Raw genomic sequence first — 21,160 nt, 5'->3', positions numbered from 1 at the left:
AGAAAGCTATCGGAGCCAGAACAGGTATGAGGCTGGTGGGAATGGGAACTGCCCTCATGGACAATTTGAGGTATGGAGCAACTCTACTGGCCCTGCTTCTCAGAACCTAATACAAAGAGGGCAACTGAAGACATATTTGGGTTGGGGCTGTGCTGAGAAGCCTTGCTCTATATCCCAGAAAAGGGCACAGACTTCCAGCCCCCTGCAGAAATCTAACAGAGAAAACTAAGAAAACATGGGATAGCTGGTCAGCAAAAATAATCCAACAGTCCCACTGTAAGGCAAGAAGAGGTGCTTACAATGTAAGAAGGGGAAGAAACAGCAAATTACAAAAGAGAGGCATCCAGTTTCAGTTATAACAAACACACCTCCAAATGTCAGCAGTCATTATCACTACATAGTAGAAATATGGTCCTTTTTACTTTCCCTCGTTGCTTATCCATATGCATACTTCTGGATTATCTGAAATAAGTCTTTCTTTCTTCTGTTATAAAGAAAACAATTTATATTCCCAATTGGAACCCTCAACACCACAGAATATCACAGATAGGTGGCATCTTGCTCTCTAAAGCAAGGGCACATGAGAAAGTTTGCTCTTCCCCCAGGCTACAGGGGCCATGACTCCCAATGAAACCACCCCATCTGAGAAGTGTCAGACTCAGAACCATTTCTACTGTTACCTGAATCCGGTTCAACTCTACCACAGGACCATGCTGGCGATCTCGCACCATAGTTGCTTGTACCACTTTTCGGAAAGCTGCCTCCTAAAACATGACACACAAAATTTAGAATCTGATATAGGAAATATTATTACCCCACAGATAAACCATGTCATCGTTTTGTTTTAAATATCCTTTCCTAAAAGTCAAATTTTCTTAAGAACAGTAATTACAAACTCTTTTTTGAATTGTGATGTGGTGTCAGGGGCATGGCCTTGAACCCATGCACAAACTTATGCAGAGATTCACCCAATGCTATCTACTCACCGTCTGGAGGCAAGAGTAGCCCACCACACTCTGGGGACAGAATGAGAAAGGCCAGAGTCTGGCACACATCTGGTCTTAGGACTTAGGCCCACAAGATTGACTAAAAAACCAAGGGCTCCCAGACTACAACAGCATGAGTGGCAAGAGTAACATTAAACACTATCCCTCAGTGTCGCAGTTCTAACAAAACCACAAAACAGCAGCAGGGCTAGGGAGTCCTGTAGGCCAAGCCAGGCTTGGGGTGAGGATGGGGAGACCAATGAAGGAGGAATATATAGGTTCAATATACTGAAAGAAACCTGGAATACCCAAGGCAAGACATCAAGAAAAGAGAGTGGGGCCCACTGTCGCCCAAGTAGAGGCAGGCCTGCCATGTTCATATGGAGTAGGACACAGGCAGCAACAGTGAGGACAGGAGTAGGGAAGGGGACTCAAGAGATTCAAAGGAGGTAGGGTCAGTGGGAGTCACAGGTCTCTGCCAAGTGGATGACCTTACCCTTGTCCAGAGACAGGGTGGCTGGGGGAGTACAAGGTACCTGCAACAGGGTCTAAGCCCCTCTCCCAGCTCAGAACTCCAACCTCTGAAAGCAGAAAGGGTACGAGTCCTAAACAGCCCAAGGAGGTGGCCTCAGAAGTACAGAAGATTTAGTGAGGGTATCATAGAGGCAAGCAGCCCACAGAGGTGAACCCATCTCAGCACAAAGGGGCTCACAGAGGTGTACCCGTCCGTCACCATGTAACCTTATATAATACCTACCAGCTACTCTGGCCCTCCACCTACCATGACAACCTCTGCTTTACTAACTGCTCAGCCCAGAGCCAAGGGCAATTTCTCCTCCACAGGAATATGCATTTCTTTTCTCTGAATGGCCTTACCCAGACTGGCTCTTCTATGGCACTCTCTTGCGTCTGTGCTCTGAATAGCATCCTGGTAATAAATCTCCATGGTCACAAACAACACCCACTCCCCAAATTTTCCAACAATGTGATCCTTTCCCACCCAGGACCAGAACAGAGGCCAATTACACATTCCCTGCCACTGAGGGTATCTGCTAGACTCCTGCTGTCCTGCCCCCGTACTCACAGCCTGCAGAGCACTCATGCAGTCTATGTGGGACACATCCTGCCCCTTGCTTGGTTTTCTCCCTATGAGGGAAGGCCTCTTCCCCTAGTGGCCTATTATCACCTTTATTCGAACAGATTAAAAACATGGTAAAACTTTTTATTACTTTTATTTTTACTTTTTATTATTATTATTAGATACTTCAGTATTTTTTTATTATTAAAATATGTTTGGAGTTAAGTTTCATATCAGTGTTACCTACACACAATTTCTTCCTGTTCTCCATCATCATAGAGATGTTATCATTACCACAGTCCTTATCAATGTCAACTTGTCTCTAAACTACACATGAAAATAAAATGTGTATACTAGTCCCCTTCAGCTAAGTGCAAACAAAGCCAATCCCGAGGGGGGAAAAATCTGCTTTGGACAGGACTCCAAAACATGCAGATTTTATTATCATGAAAAAACACCATATGGGGCTCCTGGGTGGCTCAGTCAGTATAGCATCCAACTCTTTGGCTCAGGTCATGATCTCATGGGCCATGGGATCAAGCCCCAAGTCCTGGTCCGTGCTCAGCATGGAGTCTGCTTGAGATTCACTCCCTCTGCTCCTTCTCCCACTTGTCCATGTGTGAGTACTCTCTCTAATAAATAAATCTTAAATAATAATAAAATAAAAATTTAAAAAGACCATAATCAATGATAACAAATTAGGTCACAAAATAAGTCTCAGAATCATAAACTTATCAGGAGTTCTCAAATCTGATCTCTATGCTTTTTTATTTGGCACAAATATTTCCCCTATGACACAATGGTTCTTTCAGAAAATCCCATCAATCTGCTTGCCAGAAACTTAATTCCTGAATCCGGCATCCTATTTCTAGAAAGCTCAATTACAAATGTCGATGAGTCAAAATTTGGTGATTTTTAGATGTCCTCATTTGTGATTCTATTCACAGCCTGTTAAATTATCCTTTGACAAGGAATCTCTACATATCCTGCGTGGTACTGAAGTTTCATCTAAATAATCTAGAATATCTGGCACCCTCTGCTGCACATCCCTGGGGAAGAAGTTAGCTCATTCTTCCTTCCTACTGCCAGTGGGGATTTGCCATAATGTCTCAAGGCTAGCCAGGCAGAGAATATTGCCAAGAAGGTTTAGTTCTGCAAACCACCCCACCCTTTTGGGGAAAATGCTGTACCACACTATTAATTTTTAATGTAAGCTCTAAAAGAGAAGATATTTTTGTCTGTTTTTCATTATAGTCTGAGCACCCAGAACACAGCCTGGCATGATGCTCAATGAACATCTGCAGAATAAGCTATATTCTACATATTCCCAGTTTGGGGATTTTTGTTGGATTAAAATCTACTGAAAATACTAGTTTTGCCTACAGCAAAGATTGCTACCTTTCCCTGGGATATCAGAATTCCTCGGAGAGTGTCAAATCCCACAGAAGGCCCAAGTCCAGTTTCATCTAGAGAGCCCTCCAGGTCGAACATGGGGATACAGGGGCAGAAGAGCTCTGAGATGTGATGTAGCAGCAGCAGCCGATTCCTCAATGCTATTATGGGGATTTCCTGCAAGTGATTGTATTCCATGGGAACCTGAAACGTTGAGATTGCATTAAGTCAGCTTAGATGCCAAATGCACAAATAAGCCATAGTTTATAGATGAATTCTGAAAACAGAAAAGCATCGTGACTTCTGAGTCTGGCGTTAAAAACCCTCATTGTTTTTAGAATGATATTCTGGCTAGTCTGACTGCTTGAGTCAGGCAGTGTAAATCAAGAAAAATGCTAAAAAAAATTAGTCTACAGAAATATATTTACTAAGGAATGTGTGCAGCTTGTACTGTCAGAATGGTGTTGTATAGTTTATAAGATTTAGAATGAAAGTGACACATTGACATATATGGGATGTTGGTTACAGTGAATATTAAAGTTCTTAAAAGTACTGTTTTTCATATTATGAACCTGAATTATTTTCAGTGGAACACCTCTGTAAATACATAATGGAAAATGAAGTGTGAGCGTGGCTTACATGCATAATTCAATACACAGATAGTGACTTCCTCGCTACTTGTATACCTCCTAGCCGACCTGGTCCAACCAGTACTGACCTGTGCAGGAAGCTTTCCAGCGCTGGCAGGCTTGCTGGTTGACCAGGCAAGAGTGTGTGCTGAGCCACAGGCCACGCGGTTGACCTTCTTACCCTGAAGGGCAGCTACCAATCGAGGCCTCTGGATAGCATTTGTAGTTCCATCTCCCAGTTGTCCCTCATCATTGTCACCCCACGTATAAACTTCTCCTAAATAAAGTGAATTTAGAACAAGAACTTGTATACTAGGACTAATGAATGCACAACCACCACCATTTTCCCATCACAATCATCACTCCCTTCAATGGGATGTCGGTGGCCAACTGTCTGAATGTTAACTTCATGTGTGACCTACATGTCTCTAATCACAGTATCCAAAGACATAGCACACTTTTCAGAACTCCTGATAGCCCCTGCTGGACAAGAGGCACAAGACTCTGGTCTTAAAAATCCAATAGCATTTGTTTACAAGACTAAGCATATCATTGCAGCAGTTCTTCATCAGAACAAGTAACGGTAAAACAGATTGTAATATACTTAATTGGACAAATTAAATTTTTTATGTTGAATGGAGGGAAAAAATCAGTTTTTTAAAAAACACAACTTCTTTTTTTAAAGGAAACATAGTTCTTCCTATAGTTATTTATAGCCTAAACATGAAAATCATCATTAATGAGAATCCTGTTTTTCAGTGTACTATGCTATATCCCAACCATGAAACACCACTAAGAAAACTGCTCTAAAGGTAAGATCACTCAGTGACTAAAATAGAAATGAGGTTAGTTGCCATATCCACAAAGACTCCTCAGGGAGCCATGCAGCCACACGAAGCACTCTGTAAAGTGCGATGTCTGCATAATCAAGGGCAGCGTGCTTGTGTCCTGCCCCTTCCCACTCTGGACAGTTCAATCCTAAAGTCACTGGGCAGGTATCATAGCACAAGGAAGAAAAGGAGGATTTCTCTGCAGATGTACAGCTGGAAACAGAAAATCACAGTCCACAAGTGACAAAAACCTCCATATATGGGGGGGGGGGTCCCAGTGTGGAGAATTAGCTGAAGCACAGAGACCAGTACCCCATGTGTGGGGGTAGCCCAGAGTGGGCAGTCACACCCCGAGATGGATGAGGATTCATTCAGGGGAGAGGGCTAAGGCAATGATGGGATACTGGTCACATGCAGGCAGAGTGAATGAATCACTACATTAAGGATAATGAAATCCAGGATTCTCACCAAAAGAGAAAGGAGTTGTAAGTATGGAAAGAGAGAAAATTAGAATGAACCCTATGGTACAGAACTGGAACCTGGGGTCCTGGTACGAATGTGTGATATTCAATATACATAACATAAATACAAAAATAACAGATACAAATTTGTATATTTTTTACATATGTATTCCCTGGCTCTGTGCACTGAGGAGGCCTGGGAGCACTGACATTCCAAAAGCAATGAGCACAGCTATCAATCTGCTCTGTCTTCTAAAACCATTCTTCTCTAAAGACATTAGGCCTCCTTGGGGAAATGGTCAATGCTAGGCATGGGCCACAAGGAGTCAAGAAGACGACAGGGTGTCTTATTGTGCCACAAAGCAAGGACGTATTCAATGAATGATGAGCACACACCAACAAATAAAACTAGTTTAATAAGGCCAATTTGAGCATCAAAGTCAGTAACAGTAACAGATTACATATAATCCATTAAATAAAGTAGGAAATCATGAGTCCCACATAGATGTAAGTGAAAAAAACAAACATTTGATGAGAATAAAATATTCAATGAGAAAGGGATATTTAAACATTTTGAAATATCCTCCCAAATACTTATTAGTCACAAATGTTCACTATGAACATTAGTTCATAGTGGAAAAGTCTGGCAGCCACTACCTTAATCAAGTGATTGAAGTTACCACCACTGGTAATGGGACAAAAAGAAACTGCATGTCACCTGATAAATTAAGAATGAAGAATACAGCATGAATTAAGATCAAAGGTGAGCAACTTGAATCTACTGAGGAGATATCAGACTAACTCAAATAGAGAGATGTTCTACAAAATAACAAGCCTATAATCTTCAAACATTTCACAATCCAAAAAACTTAGAAGACTAAGTGTCAAAGAATGATATTCAGACAACTAAGGATTGCCTCAGAGTAGAGGAGACAAGAACAAGTCTCAGCTAAATGTAACCTGTGTTGTAATATGAATGGGTATGATAATCAGGTACAATAATAAACAATGTGAATTTCCCAAATGGACAGCTGTGCGGGGACTGTTTTTTGTTGTTGTTGTTTTTTAACTTACTCATGAGACACACACACACACACACACACACACACACACACACACACACACAGAGGCAGAGACACAGGCAGAGGGAGAAGCAGGCTCCATGCAGGAAGCCTGATGTGGGACTCAATCCCGGGTCTCCAGGATCAGGCCCTGGGCTGAAGGCGGCGCTAAACCGCTGAGCCACGCGGGCTGCCTGAGATTGTTTAGTAGTGTGCCTGTTTGTAGGAAATACAAACTCAAATGTTCAGGGTAGGGATCCCTGGGTGGCTCAGTGGTTTAGTGCCTCAGTGGTTTAGTGCCTGCCCAGGGCGTGATCCTGGAGTCCCAGGATCGGGTCCCACATCGGACCCCCTGCATGGAGCCTGCTTCTCCCTCTGCCTATGTCTCTGCCTCTCTCTCTCTCTCTCTCTCTCTGTCTCTCATGAATAAATAAATAAAATCTTGAAAAAAAAAATGTTCAGGGTGATGGGCAGCACCTGACTCTCACAGATCAAAAAAAGGTCTTTGTACTGCACTTCCGACTGTTCTGTGATGTGCTTCAAAAATTTAAAGAATAAAAATAAAGCAAATAAAAAATGTGTTCTGAGTTTGTTTTTTTTTTAAGATTTTATTTATTTATTCATGAAAGACAACAAAGATATAGGTAGAGACACAGACAGAGGGAGAAGCAGGCTCCTTGTGGGGAGCCCAATATGGGACTCCATCCCAGGACCCTGGGATCACGACCTGAGCCAAAGGCAGATGCCCAACCACTGAGCCACCCAGGTATCCCTAGGTTATAAGTTCTTAAGAACTACAATGTCAGTCCACAATAGGCCATTAAAATTGATTATCTATTTATGAAACTCTTCCATCAATGAAACAATTAAAGGGTACATATTTGTATAATTCATCAAAGGATTTAAAAGGGAAAAAACTTTAAAAGGGAAAAAATTTAAAAGGGAAAAAACAAAGGATTTAAGAGGGGGAAAAATTTGTTACTGCCATAACAAATTGCCACAACTTACTGGCTTACACAGTTCTTTCAGTTCTGTAGGTCAGAAGTCCAACATGAATCTGACTAGGCTAGCGACTAGGTATCAGAAGGCTGCATCCTTTCTGGATGCTCTAGGGGAGAACCCATATCCTTGCTCATTCAGGCTGTTGGAAGAATTAAATTCTTTGGAGGACCGTGGTCCTGTTTCCTTGTGGGCTGGCAGCTGACAGCTGTTCCTAGCTTCCAGAGGCTACCCACATCATGGGGTCCCTTTCCTCCATCTTTGTAGCAACAACAGTGGATCAAGACCTTTCACACTTTGAAAAATTTCTCCTGCCTCATCTCTCTGACTCCTCTGCCTCCATCTGCTGTGAAAAGTCTGTGTAATTAAACCAGCCCATCTAATAACACAGAATAATTTCCATATTGTAATGTCAGCTGATTATCAACCTTAATTCCATCTGTACAGTCCCTTTTGCCATTGTGCTGGGGTCTTCAAGACTACCTTCAGGTTTGCTGATTCATTGGGTAAACTCTCAGATCTCAGCATATAGTCATACTCAGCTACAGTAACAGTGAAAGGACATGAAGAAAAATCAAGAAAAGGGAAAAGGCACACGGGGTGGTGGGGGAGGGGGAGTCCAGAGGAAAGCAGGTACAAGCTTCCAATGACGCTATGCCAGTGGAATTACACAGAACAAGCTTAATTCCTTGAACAATGAGTTGTAACAACACACATAAAGTACCATTTACGAAGGAAGCTTATTAGAGACTTGGGTTTTCATTATGGCTGTCACATGGGCATTTCTGCCTGGCATATACCTAGGTTCCACCAGAGACCACACTGTGCAGTTTAGGCACAGCAAGGCCTCTTATCAATTAGGGAAGGGAGGTTCCCAGAGGCCAGCTGAGGGCCACCTTGCAAGCACCCCTTCGTAAGGACAGCAGTATCAGATGTGCTCTATCCACTCTGTTGTGCTCAGCCGTGAAACAGAACACACTCACAAGTGTTAGCACCAGGGGCTGAAGATGACAAGAGCCAAAGCCCTACTCATCACAGAAATTCTCAGATATAATGTAATTACTCCCCACTCCTTACAGCTATATATATTATCCCTGAGCAGACCTCCTGGATTTTAAAGGCCTCTGTGTTACAACATTGGGCCTGCCACTTACCGTCCTCAGTGCAGCATACACAGTGCAGGGAGCCAGTGGCAATAGCAATGACTTTCTTTCCTTGCAACCCCTGGACCTGCCGAGGTCTTCTAACATGGTCATCAGATCCATGGCCCAGCCTGTGGTAGTCACCTTTGCCCCTGCACAGAAGGAAATATAGAATTATGAGTGCAAGGCCCTGTCTTACCACCCTGCCCACCCCCCCTCAGCTTAACCACCATACTTCAGGACACAGGCCTGCTACAGAAGTTACATCCCAATCTATGAAATGTCAGTTAATGTAACTTCACTTTAGCAATCTGGGTTTGGTGCAATTAAACAAACAGAATCTTACATACCAAGTATAAACAGCACCAGATTTGGTAAGGGCAACAGAAAACTGGGATCCACATTCTACTTTAACCACCCCAAGGCCTGTAAGAGAATCAATCTAGAAGGGAAAAAGATTTAATTAGACTGAATCAAGGTTTTTGCTGACTGCTGCAAACACACAGAGACTAAACTAAATCTAATAAGGAACTCTGAAAACCCTTACTCAGGTCAAATATTTCATACAACTTAAAATCCTACTCAAAAAAAAAAATCCTACTCCACTTAACCAAGTAAGTGTTCTTAGGAGGAGCAGGAATGCCCGGCTCTGAAGGCACACATGTGGCACTCGGCCCGAGCCCATGCTCTGCATAATGAGACTCAGCATGTGGCACTACAAATGGACATGTTACAGTTGAAGGTCTGGGATCATTTCCCCCCAGAATCCACCCTCCCAATTCCATTTCTCTTTGTGGTGTGATGGTCCCATTCTCCAGCAAGTCCTGTACTTCTTTTCTGCCCTCCAGCCCTCTCAGACCTACAGGCCCACAGGAAAGGAGCCGCAATTAATGGGGAGGACAGTTGGCCAAGAGGACCAGGGCTCTGGCCTTTAGACAAGCCCTATCTCTCTATCTAGATCAATTAAATTAAATATACCTTGGTCAGGCCAATCCTGGAACTTACCTCTACCCCTGTACACTTGGGGATCCAGGCCTCACTAGGGCTCACTCACCTAGTCATCACCTTTTCTCACTCAGCAAGCTATGTCCTATTATCCTATTATCCATTCTCAAACTTAAAATCATACTTGATTTTAAATTTAAATTAATCAAAACAATTCTCCTAGTTCTCTCCTTACCTTCAGCTCTGTCACAATCACATCAGCAATGACCTCCATCTCCTCAAGATCCTAACCCCTGAAAGTGCAAAGCCTGTGTCTAAACTTTCCTGGCATAAGAAACTCCACACCAGGGATCCCTGGGTGGCGCAGCGGTTTGGCGCCTGCCTTTGGCCCAGGGCGCAATCCTGGAGACCCGTGATCGAATCCCACATCGGGCTCCCGGTGCATGGAGCCTGCTTCTCTCTCTGCCTGTGTCTCTGCCTCTCTCTCTCTCTGTGTGACTATCATAAGTAAATAAAAATTAAAAAAAAAAAAAAAGAAACTCCACACCAATTTTTTCATAAATTTGGAAACCCTAAGTAACCTGTAACATGATTAAAATATCAAACACCAGCAAGAGAAAAGGAACAAGAGATGATAAGACCAAGGAGGAAGCCCTGAGCTTCTGGTTCTCCAGCAGCACCCAAGGCACAGGGGTGCCTCCAGGGACATCTCTACCAGGTTTTGGCTCCACATAGCACCAGCCAAAACCACTCTCTGCAGTGATGGAAATGTGCTGTGCCCACAATGCCCAATAAGGAAGCCACTAGACACATACAGCTCCTGAGCACATGAAAGGTGGCCAGTGTGAGCACAGAAGTAAATTTTAACTTTACCTACTCTTAACTGAATTAAATTTAAACTTAAATAGCCACATATGGCCAACAGCTACTGTACTGGACAGTATAGCTCTGGGAAGAAAAGCTATGCAGTTCTAGCCTAGGCTCTTGTCCAATCTGAGGGGGTCTCTGGTAGAATGCTGCCCTCCAGGGCTGCCTGTGCACCGTGGAGATCTCTATCACACACATACAGGCCCAGATTCTTAACAAGATTGAACACCAAGCAGAGAACAGTTTCTAGTTTTCTTTCACAGCACACACACAACAAATCCACAGCAAAGCACCTCAGCTAAATGGCCCCGTCGTGTTCATGCACTGAAGGCAGCACATTAGTCAGCACATGATCTAAACACATCAATGAATTTAATCTCTGCCAACTGCCCATTCACAAGGGCAAGACAGTCTCACAAAGTTAAGAAATTGCTCAGTCATGCAGGTCACATGGAGAAAAGCAATCTGATCTGCTAACCCAGCCTTGTAACCTTATCTCTTGGCTTGTCACAGGGTGTCCATTTAAATCAGCCTCTGGCTAAGCTAGATGCAACCCTTCCAGCAAGTACTATTAAATCCACTGCTACAAAACTCTGTAAATTGAAAAGATCATGAACAACTTGTTATCCTTTTCCTCAAACAGGTCTACATACTACATAAAACCCCAAGTCTCACTAAATTACACAAATTTCCCAAGACTTAAAATACCTCAATACCTTTGGGCTTTTCACTCACTTTTTACTCAAATACCCATTATATTTTCTGCAAAGAAGGTAAAGATGAGGTTAAAATACTCCTGAGAAACATGCAGCGCTGAACGGGGCAGTGAGCTTGTGTGCTCCTGGAAGGGCCAAGAGGGCTCTAAGAGCTCCCAGACAGACCTGGAACCTCAGGATCATTGTGAAAGGTGCCTTTCTCCCACTGTGCAGACACAAATACCTTCATGGGTACTTTACAGCCATCACTGCCTCCTCGGCCAAGCTTGCCATAGTCCCCATCCCCCCAGGACCAGACAGTGTCATCATCAGTGAGGCAGAGGGTCTGGGCATCTCCACTGCCACAGGCAACGTCAACCACACGGTGGCCCTGCAGTGCCTCCACCTTCAGAGAAAAAGAATCAAGGTTATCTGATTGCAGTAGAAAGGAGGTTTACCTAAGGAAAGGCTTTATTTTTCTTATTTTTAAAAAAAGATTTATTTAATTATTTGAGAGAAAAAGAAAGTACTTGAGAGCAGGGGGAAGGGCAGAGGGAGAGAAAGAATCTCAAGCAGATTCCCCACTACGCACAGAGCCTGATATGGGGCTTGATCTTATGACCTGAATCGAAATCAAGAGTTGGACACTAAACCAAGGCACCCAGGCACACCAGGAAAGGCTCTAATGCGCTGTTGACACTCTTTGTGTGTGGGAGGCCTGTTTTAAGCCTTTACAAACAGTGTGCAAATTTAATAATACTCTAAGATAAGACAGCAAACACATTCATCTGTTTGAACCAAATAAATCTAAACTGTAGGAGGCAGGCATCAGCATCCCCAGTGAGTCAGCCTTACCACACCAAAAGTCTTATTCACTGCCTCACCCAAAATACAGTGGGCCTTCTAGAAGCCAAAGCAGTTAACTAGATGACAAGTTGTATTAGTATAAACATACATATATATATATATAATATAAATAAAGTATAAATAAAAGGATATTTCAAATACTCTCCTGTTTAAATGACCCACTGAATACAAACCTATTTGTAAAGTAATGAGGCTAAGGACATCAACTCTAAAACTAAAAGGAAATAAGAGAAAATACTTCTGACTTATAAAAATCATAATGACATAATGACAATGGCAAGCAGCCTCCCCCACCACTTTCACCAGGGAGGGCATGAGGAACTGCCCCAGGCCTCTGAGCATCTTCTCAAGGTGCCTTCTCACCAGCTTTGGCTTTAACTGGTCCTCACTGTCGCTGTGTCCGAGGCGGCCATACCGGCCTTTGCCCCAAGTATAGAGGTCCCCTGCTGCAGTGACGCATGCACTGTGGGCTCCACCGGCAGCAACATCAACCACTTCAATTCCTCTCAGAGACTCAATGACTCGAGGGCGGTCACATGGACTGCAAAAAAAGGTCACCAAAGAACTAAAATAGTTTTATTCTTAAATATTTTAAAAGTATTAAATGCTAGGCTTTTTATTTGCTGTTCATTTGTTCAATGTACACCTCTCAAATCAATTGTTAATTAAAAAGAATCATTCAGACCTGAACTCAAAATTTCATAATTTCCTAAATGTCTTCTTTTATACCAGCCACCCTAACATTAGAAAGCAGAGACTTTCAGTCTAAATCAGATGCCAGGAGACTAGTGCCCAAATGTGGGCCAAGTCTGGCCCATAGCTTGTTTTTGAAAGGCCGAATAGCTTTGAATGAATTTTACCTTTTTAAAGGGTTGTTAAAAAACAAAAACAAATACTGAAAGAAGCATAGACAACAAAGATTGTATGTGGCTGGCCTAAAATATTTGTTGCACCTGGCTCTTTACCCAAACATGTTGCCCATCCTTACTATAAATCAACATTTCATTTAAGGAGTTTTATTTTATGAATGTCAACTAGCCTACAATGTAGCAAGCACTGATAACAAACTTGTTTTGAGTTTTCAAAGTTCTTTATAATAACCTTGAATATAAGATCTCAGCCAGATGTAGGATTACAAATAGTGCTTTCCCAATCTGTAGCATGTCTTTTCAATGTGTCTTTCAAACGCCTGAAGTTCACATTTTTATGAAGTCCGAATTATCTTATTTTTCTTTACTGGATCGTGTTTTTGGAGTTCTATCTAAAAATCCTTAACTGACCTAAGTCACAAAGGTTTTCTCTCATGTTTTCTTCTAGAAGTTTTTAGATTTAGGTTTTACATTTATGACTACGAGTCATTTTGAGTTCATTCTTTATGGTGCAAGAAGTTCATTGCTAACTATATGGTAATCCAATTTTTCAAGACCATTTGTTGAAAAGGCTCTGTTCTCCAATAAATCGTCTGTATTTTTGTAAACTGTGCTTTGGAAGTTATAAGGGAGAAATCAAGCTTCTTTTTTCCCCACAATCATTATTGAGAATTTGTGGTACTTTTTTTTTAATATTTTTTTTAAAGATTTTATTTATTTAGTCATGAGAAACAGAGAGGAGAGAGAGACAGAGACACAGGCAGAGAGAGAAGCAGGCTCCATGCAGGGAGCCTGACGTGGGACTCGATCCCGGGTCTCCGGGATCACGCCCTGGGCTGAAGGCGGCGCTAAACCGCTGAGCCACCCGGGCTGCCCTGTGGTACATTTTTAGACTCTATTCTATTCCACTGATCTTACTCTTTACAACAACATTACACTGGCTTTATTGCTGTAGCTTTAAAAGGAGGATTGAAGTACTGTCAGTCCTCCAACTTTGCTCATTATTTTCAAAGTTGTCTTGATTATTCTATGTACTCTGTACTTCCATATGAATTTTACAATCAGCTTGTTAATCTCTACAGACATTTTGACTGGGAAGAGGTAGAACCTATACGTTATGTGGAGGAAAACTGACAAATCAATAATATTGAGTCTTCTAATCCATGGACACAGTACCGTCTCCTCTACCATTTTAGGTCTTTTAAAATTTCTCCCACCAATATTTTATAGTTTTCTGCCTATAAGTTATCCAAGCTTTTTTTTTTTTTTTTTTTGGTCAAATCTGTTCCTTACTTCTTACTATCAATTTTGAGGGGAGGGTAATATAAATAATATTTTTAAACTTCAATTTCTGATTACATTTGCATATGTATAAAGACACACAATTGCCTTTCATTTATTGATCTATCCTGCAACCCTGCTAGTCTTACTTATAAATTCTAGTAGCCTTTTTGTTGATACCAAAGATTTTCTATATAAAATACATGTAATATAGCATTAATTCTCTTCCCATTCTGAACGCCTTTTATCTCTTTATACTGCTGTACTGCACTTGCTTGTCTCGGAGTACAATGTTCAATCTTGACAGGAGATGTCCTTGTCTTGTTCCTGAAGTTAGAAGAAGTTCAGTCTGTCACTATTAAGTATTGTGTTAGCTCTATGATGAGATGCCCTTTAGGATGTTACAGAAGTTCTCTTTTATTCCTAGATTGGTGAAAGTTGTTTATCATAAACAGATATTGAAGTTTGTCAAGTGCTTTTATCCCCCCTCTTCATCTAGAGAGATGATTGCATGATTTTTCCCTTTGCACTTGGTTCATTTTCCAATGTTTAAGAACCATTATGCAACTTCTGACATAAAACTCACTTGGTCATGGTGTATTATCCTTTCACATATTGTCAGATTTGATTTTCTAAAATGTTAAGAATTTTTTACATCTATCTTCATGAAGGATATTGGTCTGTATTTCCCTACTAATGTCTAAGTCTGGTTTTGATATAAGACTGGTCCACAAAAGAGAGCTGGGGAGAATTCCCTCCTCAATTTTCTAAAAATAGTTTGTTAAAAATTGGTATTATCTGTTACTTAACACATGTGGTAGAAATCATATCACCAGTTTCTGGAGACTTATTTGTGGGAAATTTAATTTCTTAAATAACAGTTATTTGAGTCATCTGTTTATTCTTGAGTGAGCTTTAAAAAGTGTGTCCTTTGAGGGATTTATCCATTTCATCTAAAAAGTTGCATTTGTTGGCATAAAGATGTTCATTATACCTCACTGTTCATTAACTGTACATTCTGTAGTGATAAAATTCCTTTATTCCTGATATTGCTATAATTTGTATAATCTTTTTTTCTCAACCAATCTAAAGGGTGGTTTTACAGATTATGCTTTCTCAAAAAACTAACTTTTCTTTTGATTTTTCTCTACTGTTCTATTTTCTTTTTCATTGATTTTCATTCTGATCTTCCTTATTTCCTTTATTCTTCTAATTCTAGGTTGCATTTGTCCTTATTTTAGTTTCTTTTTTTTTAAGATTTTATTTATTTATTTGAGAGAGAGAGGGAGAGAGAGAGAATGAGCGCACAAGCAGAGGGGAGAGGCAGAGAGAAAGGAGGAAGCAGGCTCCCCTGCTAAGCAGGGAGGCCTGATACAGGGGCTCAATCCCAGGACCTTGAGATCATGACCTGAGCCCAAGGCAGATGCTTAACTGACTGAGCCACCCACGTGCCCCTTATTCTAGTCTTAAGGTAGAAACTGAAGTCATTATTTAAAGACCATGTTTCTTTTGCAAATTTTTAAAACAGGCATTCATGCTATAAATCTCCTTCTAAGTACTGCCTTTTGCTGGCTCAAATGAATTTTTATATTCGGTTTACATTTTCACTAAGGTCAAAGTCATTTCTAATTTACTTCTGATTCCTTCTTTGACCAGTTATTTTAAACTGTTTTATTTACTTTCCAAGTATTTAGAGGACTGTCCCACAGATTTTATTGTTACTGGTTTTTAATTAATTCCATTAGGGTCAGAGAATATACTTTTATGATTTTATATGACTTGAGTACTCTTTTTTATTTAATTCTTTTTAAAGATTTTTATTTATTTATTCATGAGAGACAGAGAGAGAGAGAGGCAGAGGCACAGGCAAAGAGAGAAGAAGGCTCCATGCAGGGAGCCCAATGTGGGACTCAATCCCGGGACTCCAGGATCATGCCCTGGGCTGAAGGGGGTGCTAAACTGCTGAGCCACTCAGGGATCCCCACTCTTTCTTTTTTTTTTTTTTATTAAAGATTTTATTTATTTATTCATGAGAGACACCGAGAGAGAGGCAGAGACACAGGCAGAGGGAGAAGCAGGCTCCATGCAGGGAGCCCGACGTGGGACTCGATCCCATGTCTCCAGGATCACGCCCTGGGTTGAAGGTGGCGCTAAACCGCTGAGCCACCCGGGCTGCCCTGACTTGAGTACTCTTGATGTATGTGATTTGTTTTCTGGCCCAAATTATGGTCTATATTGGCAGTTATTCCATATGGAGTTAAAAAAGAAAGTGCTTTTGCTAAATCAAGTGTTCTATAAATGGTGGTTAGATCAAGCTGCTTGATAGTTGTTGAAGTCTTCTGAAAGATTTTCTAGCTACTTGTTCGATCAGTTATTGAGGGAAGAGTATGAAAATTTCCAATGTTACTGTGGATTTGTCTATTTCTCCCCATAACTCTATCATTTTGCTTAATTTCATGTATTTAAAAGGTCTATCATTGGTTGTGTAAACATTTAGGATTATTATGTCTCCTTGATGACTGATCACTTCATCAATACTAACTGACCCCTTTTATTCTCTCTCAATATTCTTTGCTCTGAAATCTACTTTGTATGATATTAATACAAGCATACCGGCTTTCTTTTGATTAGTGTTAAGCATGGTATATATCTTTGTCTTTTTACTTTTTTTTTTTTTTAAGATTTTATTTATTCATGAGAGACACAGAAAGAGAGAGGCAGAGACACAGGCAGAAGGAGAAGCAGGCTCCATGCAGAGAGCCCAATGCAGGACTCGATCCCGGGCCTCCAGGATCACGCCCTAGACTGAAGGCAGACGCTTAACCGCTGAGCCACCCAGGCATCCCTGTCTTATTACTTTTAATCTATTGATGTGTCTAATTAAATTAGTTCAGGCAGCATGTTTGAGCTTGCTTTTATACCCATTCTGACAACCTCAGCCTTGTAATTGGACTGTTTAAATCACTTACATTTGATGTGATTGTTAATATATTTTGATTTATATCTACATCTTGCTATTATCTTTTCCTATTTGTCCTATCTGCTCACTCTATTTTTTCTTTTTTAAGAGTATTATGTTTTATGATTTCACTTTAATTTCTTTGTTGGTATATCAGGTAAAGCTTTTTGTTAGATTATATTAGTATTTATTTTAGGGTGTGTATAATACATTACAGTTTAGTCTGAAGGCATGTACTTTATCATGTATAGTATAAGAACATCACAATAGCATATTTCTATTTCCTACCCCACAAACCTCTGTGTTGCTGCTGTGTTCCTCTATATTACTGCTATATAATTTACTTCTATGTGTCTCCATTTATCTCATATTCAATTATCTCTCGAAGGTATTTATACAGTAAGGAGAAAGTCATGATACTAATTCATGTAGCAATTTCCTCATTCATTCTATAGAACCCTGATTCCATCTGATACAATTTTCTTTCTGTGTGAAGTAATTCCTTTAACGTTTTTGTTGTACAGATCTGCAGGTGTTGAATTCTTTCAATTTTTGTATGTCTGAATAAATCAACTTCATTCTTGAAAAAATATTTTCACAGAGTAACAAGTCTAGGTTGACAGTTCTTTTGACTTTCAGTCCTCTACTGTCTTCTAGATTGCATTGTTTTCTGTAAGAAATTTGCTATCATCCTTTACCATTTTTTCTGTAACATATATTTTCCCTCTAGCTGCTTTTATGATTTTTTCCTCTTTATCAAAGGTCTTGAGCAATCTGATTATGAGGTGCCTTGGTAAGTTTTCTTCATGTTCCTTATTCTTGAAGTTCTTTATCTTCTTGAATTTGTAGTTTTCATCAAATTTAGACATTTCTTCAGTCATTATTTCACAAAATCCTCCCATCCTCCTCTGGTGACTCCACATTATTTATATAATAGGCCACTTGACGCTGTGTATCCACAACTCACTGACGCTATGTTCATTTTATGTATGAGTGTTTCATTTCTGTGTTTCAGTTTCTATTGTTATGTCACCAAGTTCATTAATCTTTTCTTCTGCAATATTCAATCTATATTAAACACATGTGCTGTACTTTTCACCTCAGACATTTTTTTTCATCATTAGGATTTTGTTTAAAGCATTTAAATATCTTTCAGTCTCTAACATGTTGGAAGTTTTTCCTCAAGTTTCTTAAGGATAGAGGCATGTGGTTAAAATACTGTTTTTAATATTCTTACCTAGTAATTCTATCAGTAATGTCACTTCTGGGTCAGTTTTAATTGACTGATTTTTTTCTCCTTATATGGGCTATATTTTCCTGCTCTTTTGCATGCCTGATAAAATTTTTATAGCTTTGATATAACTGACATATAAAATTATATAAATTTGAGGTATAAGATATGATTTGATACATGTATACATTGCAAAATGATTACAACAATAGGGTTTAGTTAATACATCCTTCACCTCACATAATAACTCTTTTGTATGGTGAGAACATTTAAAATCTACTCTATCTTACCAACTTACAAGGACACAATAAAATGTATTGTTAACTATGGTCACTATGTTGTACATTAAATCCCCAGAATTCTTATTTTTCATCTTATAACTGGAAGTTAGTATACTCTGTCAACATCTCCCAATCTTCCAACTCCAAACCCCTGACAACTACCAATATACTCTATGAGTTCAACTTCACATATAAGTGAGATCATAGTGCTTTGTCTTTCTGACTCATTTCACTTAGCATAATGTCCTCGAAGTTCATTCAAATTGTCACAAATAGGGATCCCTGGGTGGCGCAGCGGTTTGGCGCCTGCCTTTGGCCCAGGGCGTGATCCTGGAGACCCAGGATCGAATCCCACGTCGGGCTCCTGGTGCATGGAGCCTGCTTCTCCCTCTGCCTGTGTCTCTGCCTCTCTCTCTCTCTCTGTGTGACTATCATAAATAAATAAAATTTAAAAAAAAATTGTCACAAATACCACGATTTCCTTCTTTATGGTTAAATAATATTCCACACACACACTCTCCACCCCACATTTTCTTTATTCATTCATCTGCTGAACACCTATTTCCATGTTTTGGCTATTATAAACAATTCACACTGAACATGGAAGTGCAGATCCTTTCAAGACAAGGATTTTATATCCTTCAGATATATACCCAGAAAATGGATCAGCAGATAATACGGTAGTTTTTTTTGTTTTGTTTCTTTACCTTTTCCTATGTTTTTCTATAGTGGCTACTCTATACTTAACATTCCTACCCACAGGGTACAAAGTTTCCTTTTTCTCCACATCCTCATCAGCACTTCCTATTTGTCTTTTCAATAATAGCCATTCTAACAGGTGTGAAGTAATATCTCACTGTGTTCTGATTTGCATTTTCCTGATAATTAGTGATGTTGACAAACTTTTCATATACCTATGGGTCATCTGTATGTTTTCTTTGGAAAAAATGTCTATTCGGGTCCTTTGCCCATTTGTTAATTGGGTTGTGTTTTATTTTTTGGCTATTAAGTTGTATGAGTTCCTTATACATTTTCTACATTAATCCCTTACCAGTTACATGGTTTGCAAATATCTTCTCTTTAATTCTAAAGATTGACTTTTCATTTTGTTGATTGTTTCTTTTATTATACAGATGCTTTTTAGTTTGATCCAGTCCCACTTGTTTATTTTTGCTTTTGGTGCTTGTGCTTTTAGTGTCATATCCAAAAATCCATTGCAAATACCAATGTCAAGGAGGTTCTTCTTGATGTTTTCTTCCAGCAGTTTTACAATTTCAGGTCTTATATTTACATTTAAGTTTTTAATCCATTTTGAGTTAATTTTGTAAGCGGTGTAAGTCAGGGATCCAATCATTATTTGCATTTGAATATCCAATTTCCCCAACACTATTGAAGAGATGCATATTCCTGATCATTTCTGATTGGAGTAGAACACTGTGAAGTTTATCTTACTGATGCTTGGTATGTTTGTATTCATAAAGATATTCTTGAGGTTATGGTTCCTTATAAACAGTATAATCTGTTCAGGCCTTGCTTTTAAGCTTTGTTGGTTGGATCAGAGCAACACAGTCTATGTTTAATTCCCTGCCCCCCAACTTTTGTACAACATCATTCTTAGTCCTCTACCCAATGCCCTGGGAATGATGAGGTTTTGGAAGCAACCTCTATCATCTGCCCTTTGTGAGAGCTCTGCAGACCATTCCTTCTAATCCTTTTGGGTGGTTTGTTCCTTAGCCTCTCAGTTATTCTCTTCACACACCGTGACTGTCAGTATTCACCTCTGCAGATCCCCATATGTAACTTTACTGCCTCTTATTCAATGCCTTTAGGGCTGCTGTTTCATATATTTAGTCTGGTGCTTTAAGTTATTTCATATATGAAGGTCCTTGTTATGCCAACTGGGCAGGTAGTTCCCATTAATTTTTAAAAGCTAGAGGGTTTGGTTGTTTTGTTTAAAAAAATACTTTCATTTGTGTGTCCCCTTCTATTTCCTCTGTATTTACAGCTTTAGTTTCACATATGCTACCAAAATACCAACTGTGATTCAGTGAGTTACTCAGGATCAGAGGAAGGGAACTTGGGGAGAAGGACTAAGAAAAGCTCAACATCCTTAGTACTTAAAAATCAAAAAATCAGAATTCATTTTCCCCTCAAATAGAAGGGTCATGTAGGCAAGCCCATACATTGGAACATGAACTTATTTCTGTCAAACGAGTCATTGGCATTTAACTTGAGTAAATTATTATAAATGTTGTTCTGAAAAATAAGCTGCCAATATGTTATACAAGAATAAAAACAAGAAAAAGAAAGCATAACACCAAAAATGATGTTTTCTCATAATACCTTCTGTTGCCATGTCCCAACTTCCCATCTTCTGCTTCACCCCAAGAGTAAACTTCTCCTTCTGAAGAGAGGGCAAGACAGTGTTTTCCTCCTGAGTTCACAGCTACTTTCTTAATAAACACATGCTGAATGGATTCAAGTAATGTTGGAGTAGATACCGACTCTGTCCCTCCAATTCCTAGTCTGCCACCTGCACCATATCCAGTGGCATACAGCTAAGACAAGAAAAATGTAAATATCAGGT

General features: G+C 40.0%; 1 protein-coding gene across 7 annotated transcripts in view; it reads right to left on the bottom strand.

Moving 5' to 3' along the window:
* The window catches only part of HERC2 (HECT and RLD domain containing E3 ubiquitin protein ligase 2), a 241,470-nt gene that overhangs the window by 9,531 nt on the left and 210,779 nt on the right, over positions 1-21,160 (bottom strand). For all 7 annotated transcript variants that reach the window (XM_025437755.3, XM_025437758.3, XM_025437759.3 and 4 more), the window contains 8 exons: positions 20,917-21,131; positions 12,316-12,493; positions 11,330-11,491; positions 8,929-9,020; positions 8,591-8,730; positions 4,175-4,362; positions 3,463-3,660; positions 681-764 (listed from right to left, as the gene is read on the bottom strand). In XM_025437755.3, the coding sequence (XP_025293540.1) occupies positions 681-764; positions 3,463-3,660; positions 4,175-4,362; positions 8,591-8,730; positions 8,929-9,020; positions 11,330-11,491; positions 12,316-12,493; positions 20,917-21,131 (1,257 nt within the window). The remainder of the gene's footprint in view (positions 1-680; positions 765-3,462; positions 3,661-4,174; positions 4,363-8,590; positions 8,731-8,928; positions 9,021-11,329; positions 11,492-12,315; positions 12,494-20,916; positions 21,132-21,160) is intronic.

Source organism: Canis lupus, chromosome 3, assembly GCF_003254725.2.
Source record: "Canis lupus dingo isolate Sandy chromosome 3, ASM325472v2, whole genome shotgun sequence".
Classification (NCBI taxonomy): domain Eukaryota; kingdom Metazoa; phylum Chordata; class Mammalia; order Carnivora; family Canidae; genus Canis; species Canis lupus.
Note: the sequence above shows the minus strand (reverse complement) of the source record. Positions and strands in the feature narration are given on the sequence as shown.